At 38.5% G+C, this 14,265-nt stretch overlaps 1 protein-coding gene across 1 annotated transcript in view; it reads right to left on the bottom strand.

Annotated features, from left to right (window-relative positions):
• The window catches only part of CLSTN2 (calsyntenin 2), a 550,032-nt gene that overhangs the window by 119,918 nt on the left and 415,849 nt on the right, over window positions 1-14,265 (bottom strand). Inside the window, exon 5 of the mRNA XM_072143113.1 lies at window positions 2,604-2,753. Within this exon, the coding sequence (XP_071999214.1) occupies window positions 2,604-2,753 (150 nt within the window). The remainder of the gene's footprint in view (window positions 1-2,603; window positions 2,754-14,265) is intronic.

Here is a 14,265-nt window from a genome sequence, read left to right as displayed (position 1 = left end):
AGTACATGCACTGCAGAAAGTACAGCCACCAGCAGATCAACCAGAAATCAAATATATAGAACGCTACTGTATGCGTAAGTAAGCTCTTTGTATTCTCCTATGGCTATTTTCTAGCCAAGTATCAAAGCACACTACTATGCCAGATGAGATGACACTGAGTTAGTGCCTAATTGAAATCCAACCCCTACTAAATTTTCCCACTTCGGTCTTTGCTATGGATATGTGCGTCACTAAGCGCAGAACACAGCGGTCGCAAGTCTCACTACAAATTGCTCAGAATTGGCTAGTACATGCACTGCAGAAAGTACAGCCACCAGCAGATCAACCAGAAATCAAATATATAGAACGCTACTGTATGCGTAAGTAAGCTCTTTGTATTCTCCTATGGCTATTTTCTAGCCAAGTATCAAAGCACACTACTATGCCAGATGAGATGACACTGAGTTAGTGCCTAATTGAAATCCAACCCCTACTAAATTTTCCCACTTCGGTCTTTGCTATGGATATGTGCGTCACTAAGCGCAGAACACAGCGGTCGCAAGTCTCACTACAAATTGCTCAGAATTGGCTAGTACATGCACTGCAGAAAGTACAGCCACCAGCAGATCAACCAGAAATCAAATATATAGAACGCTACTGTATGCGTAAGTAAGCTCTTTGTATTCTCCTATGGCTATTTTCTAGCCAAGTATCAAAGCACACTACTATGCCAGATGAGATGACACTGAGTTAGTGCCTAATTGAAATCCAACCCCTACTAAATTTTCCCACTTCGGTCTTTGCTATGGATATGTGCGTCACTAAGCGCAGAACACAGCGGTCGCAAGTCTCACTACAAATTGCTCAGAATTGGCTAGTACATGCACTGCAGAAAGTACAGCCACCAGCAGATCAACCAGAAATCAAATATATAGAACGCTACTGTATGCGTAAGTAAGCTCTTTGTATTCTCCTATGGCTATTTTCTAGCCAAGTATCAAAGCACACTACTATGCCAGATAAGATGACACTGAGTTAGTGCCTAATTGAAATCCAACCCCTACTAAATTTTCCCACTTCGGTCTTTGCTATGGATATGTGCGTCACTAAGCGCAGAACACAGCGGTCGCAAGTCTCACTACAAATTGCTCAGAATTGGCTAGTACATGCACTGCAGAAACTACAGCCACCAGCAGATCAACCAGAAATCAAATATATAGAACGCTACTGTATGCGTAAGTAAGCTCTTTGTATTCTCCTATGGCTATTTTCTAGCCAAGTATCAAAGCACACTACTATGCCAGATAAGATGACACTGAGTTAGTGCCTAATTGAAATCCAACCCCTACTAAATTTTCCCACTTCGGTCTTTGCTATGGATATGTGCGTCACTAAGCGCAGAACACAGCGGTCGCAAGTCTCACTACAAATTGCTCAGAATTGGCTAGTACATGCACTGCAGAAACTACAGCCACCAGCAGATCAACCAGAAATCAAATATATAGAACGCTACTGTATGCGTAAGTAAGCTCTTTGTATTCTCCTATGGCTATTTTCTAGCCAAGTATCAAAGCACACTACTATGCCAGATGAGATGACACTGAGTTAGTGCCTAATTGAAATCCAACCCCTACTAAATTTTCCCACTTCGGTCTTTGCTATGGATATGTGCGTCACTAAGCGCAGAACACAGCGGTCGCAAGTCTCACTACAAATTGCTCAGAATTGGCTAGTACATGCACTGCAGAAAGTACAGCCACCAGCAGATCAACCAGAAATCAAATATATAGAACGCTACTGTATGCGTAAGTAAGCTCTTTGTATTCTCCTATGGCTATTTTCTAGCCAAGTATCAAAGCACACTACTATGCCAGATGAGATGACACTGAGTTAGTGCCTAATTGAAATCCAACCCCTACTAAATTTTCCCACTTCGGTCTTTGCTATGGATATGTGTGCCACTAAGAGCTAAACACAACGGTAGCAAGTCCCCCTGCTAATTCCTCACAAAATGGTACTAGATGCAAATTAAAATAAAAAAAGTAGAACGTTATTGTAGCCCTAAGAAGGGCTGTTGGGTTCTTTGAGAATCACTCCTGCCTAACAGTAAGCTAATAGAACACCCTAACGCTTTCCCTGACCAGCAGCAGCTCTCTCCCTAGCGGCATCCAGACACAGAATGATCCGAGCAGCGCGGGCAGCGGCTAGTCTATCCCAGGGTCACCTGATCTGGCCAGCCAACCACTGCTATCGACGTGTAAGGGTACCACGTCATGCTGGGTGGAGTGCAGAGTCTCCTGGCTTGTGATTGGCTCTGTTTCTGGCCGCCAAAAAGCAAAACGGCGGGAGCTGCCATTTTCTCGAGCGGGCGAAGTATTCGTCCGAGCAACGAGCAGTTTCGAGTACCCTAATGCTCGACCGAGCATCAAGCTCGGACGAGCATGTTCGCTCATCTCTAGTCATAAACCAACATCTTCACTTATCTGCCTGTAGGAACAGTAATGCCTGGGGTTTCATGAAAGAGCAATCTCAAGTGGATTTCAGTCTCAGGAAAACAGCATTAAATGGCAAAGAACCAGAACTTTATTACACAGTTTGATCTAAAGGTGTAGACGGCATCATACCTTGCCAACCTGGTTTACACACCGGCTTCACATCCACTTTTACTGTGACCTCCTGAGCTGCGTGCTTCTGTCCACAGTCATATGCGGTGACTTTAATCTCATACTGCTGCTGCTTATCATAGCTTAGCTTCTCTGTATTCCTGATGTTACCTTGAAGATAAAAAAATCAGACAAACAGTGATTACTAAAACGTAGCTCAGCTCAGGTTATTGCTTTTAAAAATGCTGTTGTTGGTGTATTTCTTGTACTCATTTAATGTCAATGGGGTGGATGTGAAACTTTGATGAATGTGTGGATACAGAAAACTTAATATCATTTAATAATGATAATGGGAGGAAGAGACAGTGTAACATTTAGTAAAGCTACACCATGAAGGAGGTTTTGGTAGCACCATCAGGAACCCATAATGTTCATTAGAATAATTCTAAAAGTTGATTTTAGAAGGAAGTTGGCCAAAGATAACAAATATAAGCAGATTACCACAATCACGGTGCCTCATGCTAGATATTGATAGTAGATTTCCTTTAAAATATTTCATTACCATAAAAATTTACCTGTTCAATTAATCAGTGTTTGCATCGATCAGGAGTGTCAACCCTTTAAATACCGGTGGCAATTTTAAGAGCGTTCCATAATTTTCTCCAGGATCGTAGCTCTCAGTCATGTCATCAGCTTTGCCGACACCATTTAAAAGTTTAACCCTCAAGAATGGTGACATCAGCTCTTAAAAAAATTTCCTGGGTGATTATAAAAGCTTAACCCGAATTTCAGGCTGAAGGCCGGGTTCGGAGACCCAAACCTGCATTGTTCATTACGGACACATACAATGCAATTTACTTATCACTAATATCCATACCGCATGGGGATGAACCTGCATTCTGGGATAGTGGACAAAGTGTACTTGTGGTGGTGACCAGATCCACAGATCAGTCCAGGGTTACATATTCCATTATGCACATTACTACATGCAATAACCTAATTATTAACATAGAATTTAACAATTACATGATAAATCCATATGCACCCTAATATATAATCACCATAATTGCTGAAGATAATATGTGCTTATTGAATGAATCCCAACAGCAATTAGACATTACAATCATTTACAATCTCTAATAACCTCTTATAACCGAAAGATCTGAGCAGCCAATTTTAGAAACAACGCCGGATTTATTCAGCACGGAGGCAGCATTCTACTTAGATAAATTGCTCAATTTGAATGGCTTACAATGTAGCACATTACAAAGAGAAATCTCTTCCATGCGCCAGATCTGTAACTGCTCAGCTACTTTCCAATCAAAGAGTAAAAGTTAGAATGAAGCATATTCAAAGATCTCAATCACGCTGCTGCTAGCAGAAGCATCGTGTGCAATGAGATGAAGGCTGATCATTTCACATTGATTGACATTAGGAACCAAGGGATATTAGCATTTGATGTCAATATTTCTTATGCAAAACCTCACTTTCAAGCAAGGAGGATTAAAATAAAAAATCTTTCTCCTACAGAGAAATTGACATTTAGCAGTATGAGATGTGCAGCTTCTTAGGATGTGACTATGTAGCATGGCCTCTTTCTGTCCTATGACACATAATACTTACTTTATGTAAATCTTCTTTCTCGATGCCGCCTGACTATGGGGATTGTTTTCTAATCTGTTCGGCAAATATCCTTTCAAATACTTGAGACTATAAGTTCTCGAGAGCATAAGCGTAGTCGGAAACTATGAGCCATTACAATAAAACTATGCACAACATACAAATAGCTTTTCTCTTGAACAGTGATAACGAACCTTTCAGCAACCAAGTGCCCAAACTGCAACCCAAACCACCCTTATTTATCGTGAGGTGCCAACCAAAAGTTAAAGCAGTAACTTATTGCTCCCTGTTCTTCAACAACTTTCTATCAGATTGGCCTCATGAGGACAGCAACACAGTAGAAAGATGGAAAATTTGCATCATTTTAGCTTCTTTCCAGTGTCCCTCGGTACACAGAGAATCGTGGGACCAGCAGTAGGTCCTCCAAAGATAATTCAGCTCGATCTACTCATTCTCCCTCTTCCTACAGTTCTAAGTAGAGAAGCAAGTATCAAAATATGTCTGAAAGCAGCATTTTTTTACGTAGCTTGCAACTGCAAGAAGATTCTTTGAGTTCTGTCTGGTGTGCTGGGGCGATGGCCTAAGTGCCCACAGAAAGGCCTCCGAGCGCCGCCTCTGGCACCCGTGCCATAGGTTCGCCACTACTGCTCTAGAAGTAAAGTAATGTTCAGAGTGATAATGTTCAGTTGTGAGTCCTCAACATTGGACCAATTAAGTCAAGTTTAATGTATTTTGTATTTTTGTCCTTGTCTTTATGTAAATAGTGTGAATATCATAAAATTTGCACTGCTCTATTAATAAATAATCAGAATCAATTAAATTATTGCTAGAAAATTAATGCTGCTCTATTAATAAATAATGATCATCATTTAAATGATTCTATGCATCATTCTTTAAATATATGCAGCTTCAATTTCATTTGCATTTGGTTAAAATTCAAATCTCTCAAAAAACTAATTCTGTACAATCACACAACGTAAAAACAAAACCCAAGTCTTCACATGCCATACATTTCCTGAAATGTTGTAAAAAGAAGAAAGGGAATTTTTTTTTTTCCTTTTTGGCGGGGACACATTTTTTAGCAAATGTGCCAGGGACCGGTTATATCATAGAATAAAAAATGTGCACGCCTACCTAACTATGGCATTTATGCTTAACATAATTTTTATTTTATTTTGCCTAAGGCTTCAGTCACTTAAATAGCAAAATAGTACATGTGACTGATCATCATAGGGGTAAGTGTCCATGGTAGAGGTTTAACAATGTTAACCCCTCCCCTTTATGAATCATACATACTGCCAGCAATCCCAAGTTTAGGGTGCTCTCGGGGTTGACACTCCTGATTGGTGCCAGCAGTGACTACAGGTGTTAGCGGTATGTTTGGATACTCGGACTTGCTGAAGCTAAACCCTTCTGAGTCTGATCATTCCTAACAGATATGTGATAGAAGTGTAAATCTTACAGAGATGTCCTCATTTACCTTTTCTTTGGGCTAGACATCTCTAGTTTTAACTAGCTTTTCAAGACAAAACTGTTTCAAAATATTGCCTCACAAAGTGATATCCAATGCTGTCTGTCCTTGACCAGGCCTTTATAAATCAGATTTCCTCTTCTTATGGTTTTGGCCTGACAAGCAATATTAAGGGAACCTGTTGAAATTGACCTAATAAACCACAGCCAGTAGGTTGAACATCAACCAATAGATGAACTCCTTCCAGTTCATGTTTCTTCCACTGCCCAGTGTGGTGATTCAGTAAATCAGCTATGAAGTGACATGTAAATCAGTTGTATAAAGTCTTGTATAGAGTTTGTACTGAAGTTTTGTAGTGAACCCCCTCTGCTGTGATTTGCCTCACACACCGATCTTCAGGAGAGACAGTTAGTGATGATCTTTGACATAATTGCATTAAATACAGCAAGGGGAGAGCTTGACTTCAGTGCTTCTGTGCCTCCATGACTTTATACAACTAATTTACATCTGGGTCATGAAAGAAAGATGATCTGTAAGGTGTTAAGCTACTTGACAATATACTGCTAGTGGTTTATTTAGTCAATTTCTGTGATGGCTGCATTAGGAGAAATGACTTATAGTTAAGCAATGTAAGCAAACTTAAGTAATGTCACTGTTATTGCTGCAGCACTGGAAGACGAGGAAATGGGGATTGCACCCCTGAAAAAAAGCGACTATGGTGAATGAGATTTTATTCTAAATCTTCCTGTCAGGATTCTGGGGTAGTGGACCCACCACGAGCGATGACATGAGCCGACAACTGGGAGCAGAGCCTAAGTGGCACCCAGTTTTCAGCAGAGCCCATCGTAAAGCAGGTTGGACTTGCTGCGGTGTGGTCATGCAGAAAGTCAGGACAGGCAGCAGAAAATCGGAGTCGGGAACTGAATCAGAGGTGACAACAGGAAATCACAATCATCACAGGAATAACAACAGGAATGCTTTCTCAGAGGCACGAGGCACAAAGATCTGGCAGGGATTATAGGAAGAGGCTGGCTATTTAACAGGTCATCAGCTGGCGAGCGCCAATTAATGGTGCACTGGCCCTTTAAATTTTACAGAGCCGGCACACGTGGGCCCTAGGAGACAGGCACGCTGAGCCGAATGAGCCATTGCTGGAGCATGGAGGGGTAAGAGAGACTGCAGCAGGCAAGGAGGGGCACACAGAGGCACACAGGTGCGCCTGCGATCCGAGACATGGGTCGCAGGAGCACCCATGATACTACCCCAGTTATTGAGGAAAATTCATTCAGCAAACTAGAATTAAGCATGTGTTGTTATATAAACATTGTATCCACAGCATGGTACACAATAAACCTCCAGAAAACATGATTCAGGGTCCAAATCTGCCCCAAAAGAAGCAGGCACACCTGAGAATGAAGTGTGAATTAAGTATACTATAACTGGATTATGAAGATGTGCATTTTTTTGTAGACAGATTTTTTTTTTTTATTATTTTTCAACCTCATTAAAAGGGAACTTTACCTTGTGAGCTGTTGTGGGTAAAGCTTTACCGGAACATTGATTTTCCTTCATTATATAAAATATTACATCATTTTAGCCAAACATTAACTCAAAGGAGAAAAAAGATGACCCAAGGAGATCTCTCCACAAATTACTTCCCTTTGGTTAGCCTGTAGTATTTTTTAACACACAATAAAAAGTAAACAGGAAACTACAAGAAAAATAAGGATTTTGTTGCTGGTTGATATTTGTGACATCTGTTCATCATTCAACTGTCTTCCATTTCTATATTAAATATTCATAATAATAATAAAAAATAATTCTACATCATGTTTCATCGAGATTAAAACTATCCTCACCTATATTAACCCATTTTTTTGGCCATAATGCCAGACCAAGCAAAAAGTTTGTATGTAGACTGCCAACATTAAGAGGAATGTTGGTCGTGTGTATACCAATGCATAGAAAAGTGTGATAGAGCCAAAGTAATTTACAAGCTGGATTGCATTCAATGTATGTAAAATAATCACATTGTGGCAGAAGGCAGCTGCAGCGGAAGGTAGCCACCGCAATGAATGGCTGAGATGCAGGAGAACTGGCATTGAAGATGTAATGAGCACCAGTTTAATTTGGCCAATGTTTTTTAATCAAAACTCACATAAGGTTTTTTTACTCTGTAGACTTAGGTCACAAAGAGAGATACTTCCAAGCTTTTCACTGAGCTCTTTGGCAGACTTTTTTTCTGCACCTGTGGTTGAGTTTGAAGCCAAGGTATCTTCATTTGGCTGTTACTTGACTGTAAGGCTAAACCACTTACAGGTGTTAGGAGGCCATGTGTAAGTCTTTTGACATCTACAAGCATATTTTTTGTAAGCTGTTTAAAAACCTTCACATTTACTTTTAATTATTTTTAAATGTATATTAAAAGTTTCTATTTCCATTTTTTATTTCCTTCTTCTTAGGTTCCCTAAGGTCTTTGAACCCTAGGGAGTCTGATCTTTTATGCATTAAACAGTGCTATACTGCTGTACTGCAGTATATTGTGAACATACAGCCTCTGGCAGGCTGTGATAGAGATTGTTAGTTGGCAATCAAGAGGCTCCTCGCTGTCGTGGAAAATCTGACAAAAACGGAATTAGTCCACTGTTAAAACCAGACCTGTCAACCTGTCTACCTCTGAAAAGAATTGTTTTACTCTTTTATACAAATATTTCCAATGTATACAATAAATACCATACCATAAATGAATATTACCACCATGCACTATATATGCCCTTATTTTGCTTCTTAGAAACTAACATTGTCCTAAATTTACTAACAGGCTATAATATCAGTTGAAAAGTCCGTTTACAGGCTCTTCATTCATTTTTCAATGGTATGCCTCTAGAACACTTTCACTTTTAGAAGATGAATCCCAAGTGACAAATATAAGAAGACACTGATTTATCTTGCTTGGTATCTGAATAATGTAGTAAATGTAAAGCTGGAGGCAGAAAAATACTTTTTATATGAAATGTTGAATCAGAGAATTGCAGACCATTTATGTGATTTTTTTTTGTGCTTTTATTTTTAAAGTATAACTATAAATGCATACTGTCATACAGTAAAAAAAAGCATTTCCAACTTACAGTGAAAGAGAATTAAAATAATAAAAAAGCAGTAAATCTAAGATATATAATTTAGGTCAACCATCTGTATATTTGAAATAAACTTCCCTCATGTCTTGAAGCTGATATAAAGGAAATAAATGGATGTACTATGTAATATGTTGCAGCTGCACATTCATGATTTATTATCCAAACACAATAGGAAAAGTTCTTCTCTAGCCTTTATCTAAGTATCTAAGAAAATTGATGTAGGTTATGGCCTAAAGATCATACATAGGAAAATAGGAGTCTAAAATATAAAGGGCCTTGTCTGTTATAAAAAAAAAAATGTGACCATATACAACATTAAAATGCCCTCTCAACTGTGACAGGTCCTCTTATCATAGTCATTTGAATTTGACAAAAAATATGATGTGCAGGTCTCCTCTTATTTGAATTTGGAAGCAAAGAGTACATAATTCTTCTCAAAGCTAAGTACCGTATCCTTATCCTGCACCAGCCCACACTGTACACCTGGCACAATACCCCACACCATAGTGCTGACCATGCAGCAATCCTCATTGGCCGCTTGAGTAAGCAATTTTACCCCTATACCTGCCAGCCCTGTAACAGGGGAAAAAGAGGGAGCCACAGAGAACCCCACAGGACTAACACCTGAGGAGGGAAAGAGAAGGGGCAAAGGGAGACAGCTAAACCCCTGCAGCATCACCCTTGCAACATTAACCCCATAACAGCCCATACCTCTGAGATCCGAGCTCTGTGCACTGGAGCCACGTTTGTCTGGAACTGCAGCTGCCTTGAACTATGCACAGGTCTGCCACCTGCTGGTCATTCATCCTTATAATCAGGTGCGCCTTATAATCCGATGCACCTTATATGTACACCTAGATGTTTTAGTAGGCATTTATTGATGGTATACAAAAAATACAGTACATCAATAGTGATTTTGGTGAAGTCTAATTTAGGTCAACCCATGTGTGCTTACATTTGCCACCTTAGATTGAGTTAAGCTCTTTGATACACTACACAACAAATACAATCTATAAGCTTGCTATATATTGGAAAGCATGCAACACACAGCTCAGAATTATACATAAATTGTGAAAATAAAGACATTTTTATATTAAAAGCACTGCAATAAAATGGCATGTTCAAATGTCTTAAGAGGTCCAAAGCTTTCACATCACTTCACCAAAATATATTGTATTTACTATAGATAAGTATTTGGGTGGAATATTTAGTCTTTGTCAGAGTCACTACAATAATCAATAACCTTGTCTACTTTTTTGTGCTTCATTTTTTAGCAAAACATTGCATTGTACTTTTCTGTGTGGATAGTAAGAGTGATGGAAGATGAAGGGTTTTTACTGTGGTTGACTGATTAGAAGAAGGAAGGAGAAGACCATATGAGAAGGACCTCCTTTAAACATCTGATGCTATATGACTTTCATTGCCTATGGTAAAAACTCTTCTTTTTGCTATGGATCAGAAGTTATCTTCCATGGAAGTCTGCTCACTGATACAAACCAATGACATCTTTTAGACATTGTATAACTATAGAGCAGTGGTGGCGAACCTATGGCATGGGTGCCAGAGGTGGCACTCGGAATGCTCTTTGTGGGCACTCAAGCTACAACCCCAGCACAGAGTTTACCAGACAGGACTCAAAGAAACTAACATCAGTCCCACGCAAGTCAAGATTTACTAATCTCAGTACTATTTTAACCCTTTAATTACTAAGGACATATCTCATATGTCTCCATAGGGTGGCACCACAGTGACCAAGCCTGTAACAGATACGTCCTGGATCATATGAGCCATAACTTTGGATCCCTGGCACCTAAAATCCCTTGGCTGCTTGGGACTGAAAGAAAAGCATGAAGGTGTGGAGAGGACCAGATTATCTTTGAAGGTCCTCCTGCTGGCCCCATGACTATTCCTGTACAGCAGGACCCTGGAGAGAAGCTACTGTGCAAGGCTGAATTTTCCCTCCTGTTTTCAGTTGTGTTGGTATCCTGAGGAGGAGTAAATGTGCAGATTTTTGTTGTAGTCTGGGCACTAGGTATCTAAAGGTTCGCCATCACTGCTATAGAGGCTCTTCTATACAGTGAATCTTCTCTTTAATTATCTAATCAAGAGGTGGTGAGGCCTGAACATAATTTAGGGGAAGATGGACATGTCACAGCCATGAGGAAATAGAGTGAAGTTCTGCGGTGGGAGTAGTTACAGGACTTGTTTGGATGGTTCTTTAATTTGAAGCACTGGTTATAAGTATGTTATTTTAAGATCATATTTGTTTATGTTTTTAATAAAAAATGGCCACTATAATCAATCAAGTCAACCTTGGAGTAAGAGCCTCTAACAGAAGTCGGGAGGTTGGTGGTTGACCATAGCAGCCAGGCGAAATAAGTTGAAGGGAAGAGTCCAATCTTTTCATGTGTTGTCTATGTAGAGAAGGAACATATTTCTGCTTATAATCCTTTCCCTAAAGAACTACCGCATACTCCTCGGAGTCCATAGATGTTTTTCATTCTTTTCTCCTGCACTATGTTTCTGGCTTATGCTGAGCTTCACTCATCCAAAAAGCCAATACTTCATTAAAAGCTTAAGTGTTACTTTAAAGCATATGCTAACTACATCTGATGGTTAAATAACTTTCTTATTATTTTTGAGTCTCCTTTTTGTAGGTAAGTATAATGAACTGGCCTCAGAGCTGGAGGAGACATTGCTGTACAGACAGCAAGCACAATATGCTTTAATCAGGAGTTAGTAGGTAAAAGCACATCTCCAGCTAGAAAAATCATTGGTGCAGCAACTCTAAATTTGGTCCTAGTTATACAACAGATTTTCCAAGCTTTCACTGGAAAGTCAATTTTAAAAGCTGCCAAAAATCCTTATTCCTGCATATCTCTTGACAATAGAAAAGGGCTAGAGCATTTCAGTGAATTGTAACAATAGATGTGAAACGAACAGGAGAGTTGATAAAATAAGCACAATTTTTTTTTGTAAAGAATTGTGTGCTAGAATAGAAAATATTAACCTTAACCATTATCAGTGCTTATTTTTTATAGAAAAACTTCTTGGCACCATCTATAAACCTAAAGCGCTTTAAGAATGTTACATCTATTTTTACATTTTCTTGCAATACCTCAGTAATGGCTTACATTGGTTGTCTGATTTAGAAAACCACACAAATATCCTACTAGAGAATTTTAGGTTAATAGATGGAAGTCCCTTTATTGACATCCTCATTTGTGAGCCAAGGTGTAAAGTGGCTTTTAAGAGAGCATCATTATAGGGGACCCAACATATCCATGCATTACACAATAACTCATTGATTTTAATGAGCAGCAAGCCATTGTGTATTTTCCCAATGCCAGTGCTCTAGGACTATTTACTCATTAAAATATATCATTAAAACATGGCCTCATGTTTAAATGAAATGTATTTCTAGGTATATTTAAGGGGTTTTTTTCTTTCTTTTTTTCACTACCTGCAGATAAATAACTAATATAGTTTAGTTTGCTTATGAGTTTATTTATAGGCTATTATTTGTAGGTATCCATATTCTGGTGAATATATGTGCATGGTACATGTCGAAAACATTTCCTCATAGGGTCCAATGCATATCTCCAGACTTCCGTTCCTGGTGGTCCTCATGGTTCAGAATACTTTTAACAAAAGACTAGGCAAGATGCATGCTCTTATAATCATCTAATAAAACTAAATTCAATAATTCATCTGTCAAGATGGAAAAGAAGGCCTATACATCCGATAACCTTATTCCCTGCCTAAATGCCAACCCTGTGCTAAATCAAAGGAGACAACTGGGCAACATTCCCTACTCTGTGTTCATACACCGAACAGCAAGTAAAACAAATTAAAGATACAGACATAACAAATAGCAAGCTCAGGCAAACCGAGTCAAAACAAAGATGGTGGCGAGGTAGAGAATCTTAAGGCAAAGATACAATCAAGAGTCACATATACAGCAAAAAAGTAATAAACAGAGCAAAATGACTTGTAAACAAGCATCTGTATGTAGTTGAATAAGAAATATATGCAGCGACTAGACCCTGTCCCAAAAGCTAGGTGAAAAACCGAGCAAATTGAGGAGCAAGTAGACACCCTTTCCCAGCTGAGAATAGTCAAAGAAGCAGCCCTCGGCAGAGCCTACACATGGCTGTGGAACTACAAGAAGAAGACTACACACTGACTACACCATTAAAAAAAATATACATTTACATTTCTTTCTGAGATTGGTACTGGAGTTTTAAACTTTTTATGTTGTCGCTACATCATCTCTTTAGGGGTAGGCGTGGGAGGAGGTAATAGGGATTTACCTATAATAGGGATGTAATCTAAATTAGATAAATAGAGTAAGTATTGGTATATTGTTTTAAAAAATAGTTACCGTATATTAGTTGCATTTACTTCAGATAAACGTGTTTTCTGTTTTACACAAACTGTTAACTTTAGGTCCTATCTACATTTCCTATAGGACATACAGCATAGGAGAATTGTTCTTTTATCATTGTAGAATAATTTTCATCTTTAGGTTTCACTGTACATTTTACATTAAAATAATTAAAATATATGCTTACATATACCCCTTTAAGTGTTTTTTTCACATGTTCTCACAAGGATTGTCTAATTTTATTTGTAGGTATCACATAATATTTAATCTAATGCTAAAAATAAATGTGATTTGGGTACAGCAAACTGCTCAGGGATGCAAGTTAGAGGTAATAGATGCTGCATATGTATGAATCATATTTGCATATAATTAGTATAATAGGAATAATGAAGACACAATTTGCATTATGATGTGATGGAGACACACATACCTTCCAGCCAAACACTTGTTTCTAAACATGTAGGACAGCAACATTATTACAACATCATATAAAATCAAATATTCCCAATTTGATTAGAAAGCAAAATGACATTTTCCTATCATTTTTAGCCAAGTGATAAACATTGTTTATATCAGCAAACATATGATGACTACACCTGTAGACACAAAGGCACCACTAAACGATTAAAAGAATAACATAAGATGTTAATTTTACATAGTATTTATTATATTTTGTGTAAAAACTGTGTAACCTGTATTTTTCATAAATACTGGAAAACAGTAGACCCCCGGGAAAATGGGAAAAGTCAGAGAACCTGCCATCAAATTAACCCACCCAAAATAAATACTTAATTAAAATCTTTATTGATTCCTTATGATGGCTGTATTGATAAAAAATCAGTTTGCAACCTTATATGCAACTCACCTGAGGTCAGTCCAATGATACTAATGGAGTCCTGCATATAAAATTTTACTCGGACTGCCCTGCTTGCTTGTTGTTGACTAACAGGTCATACTGCTACACACATGCTACCTTATGGAATTAGAATTTAAATACCGTCTGCCAATATTCAATGACAGACACTTACAGCTTCTGTTATTTTCTCCTCCAGGGGCTGTAGGAAAGGT

This window comes from Engystomops pustulosus, chromosome 3, assembly GCF_040894005.1.
Source record: "Engystomops pustulosus chromosome 3, aEngPut4.maternal, whole genome shotgun sequence".
NCBI lineage: Eukaryota > Metazoa > Chordata > Amphibia > Anura > Leptodactylidae > Engystomops > Engystomops pustulosus.
This window is presented reverse-complemented; position numbering and strand designations above follow the sequence as displayed.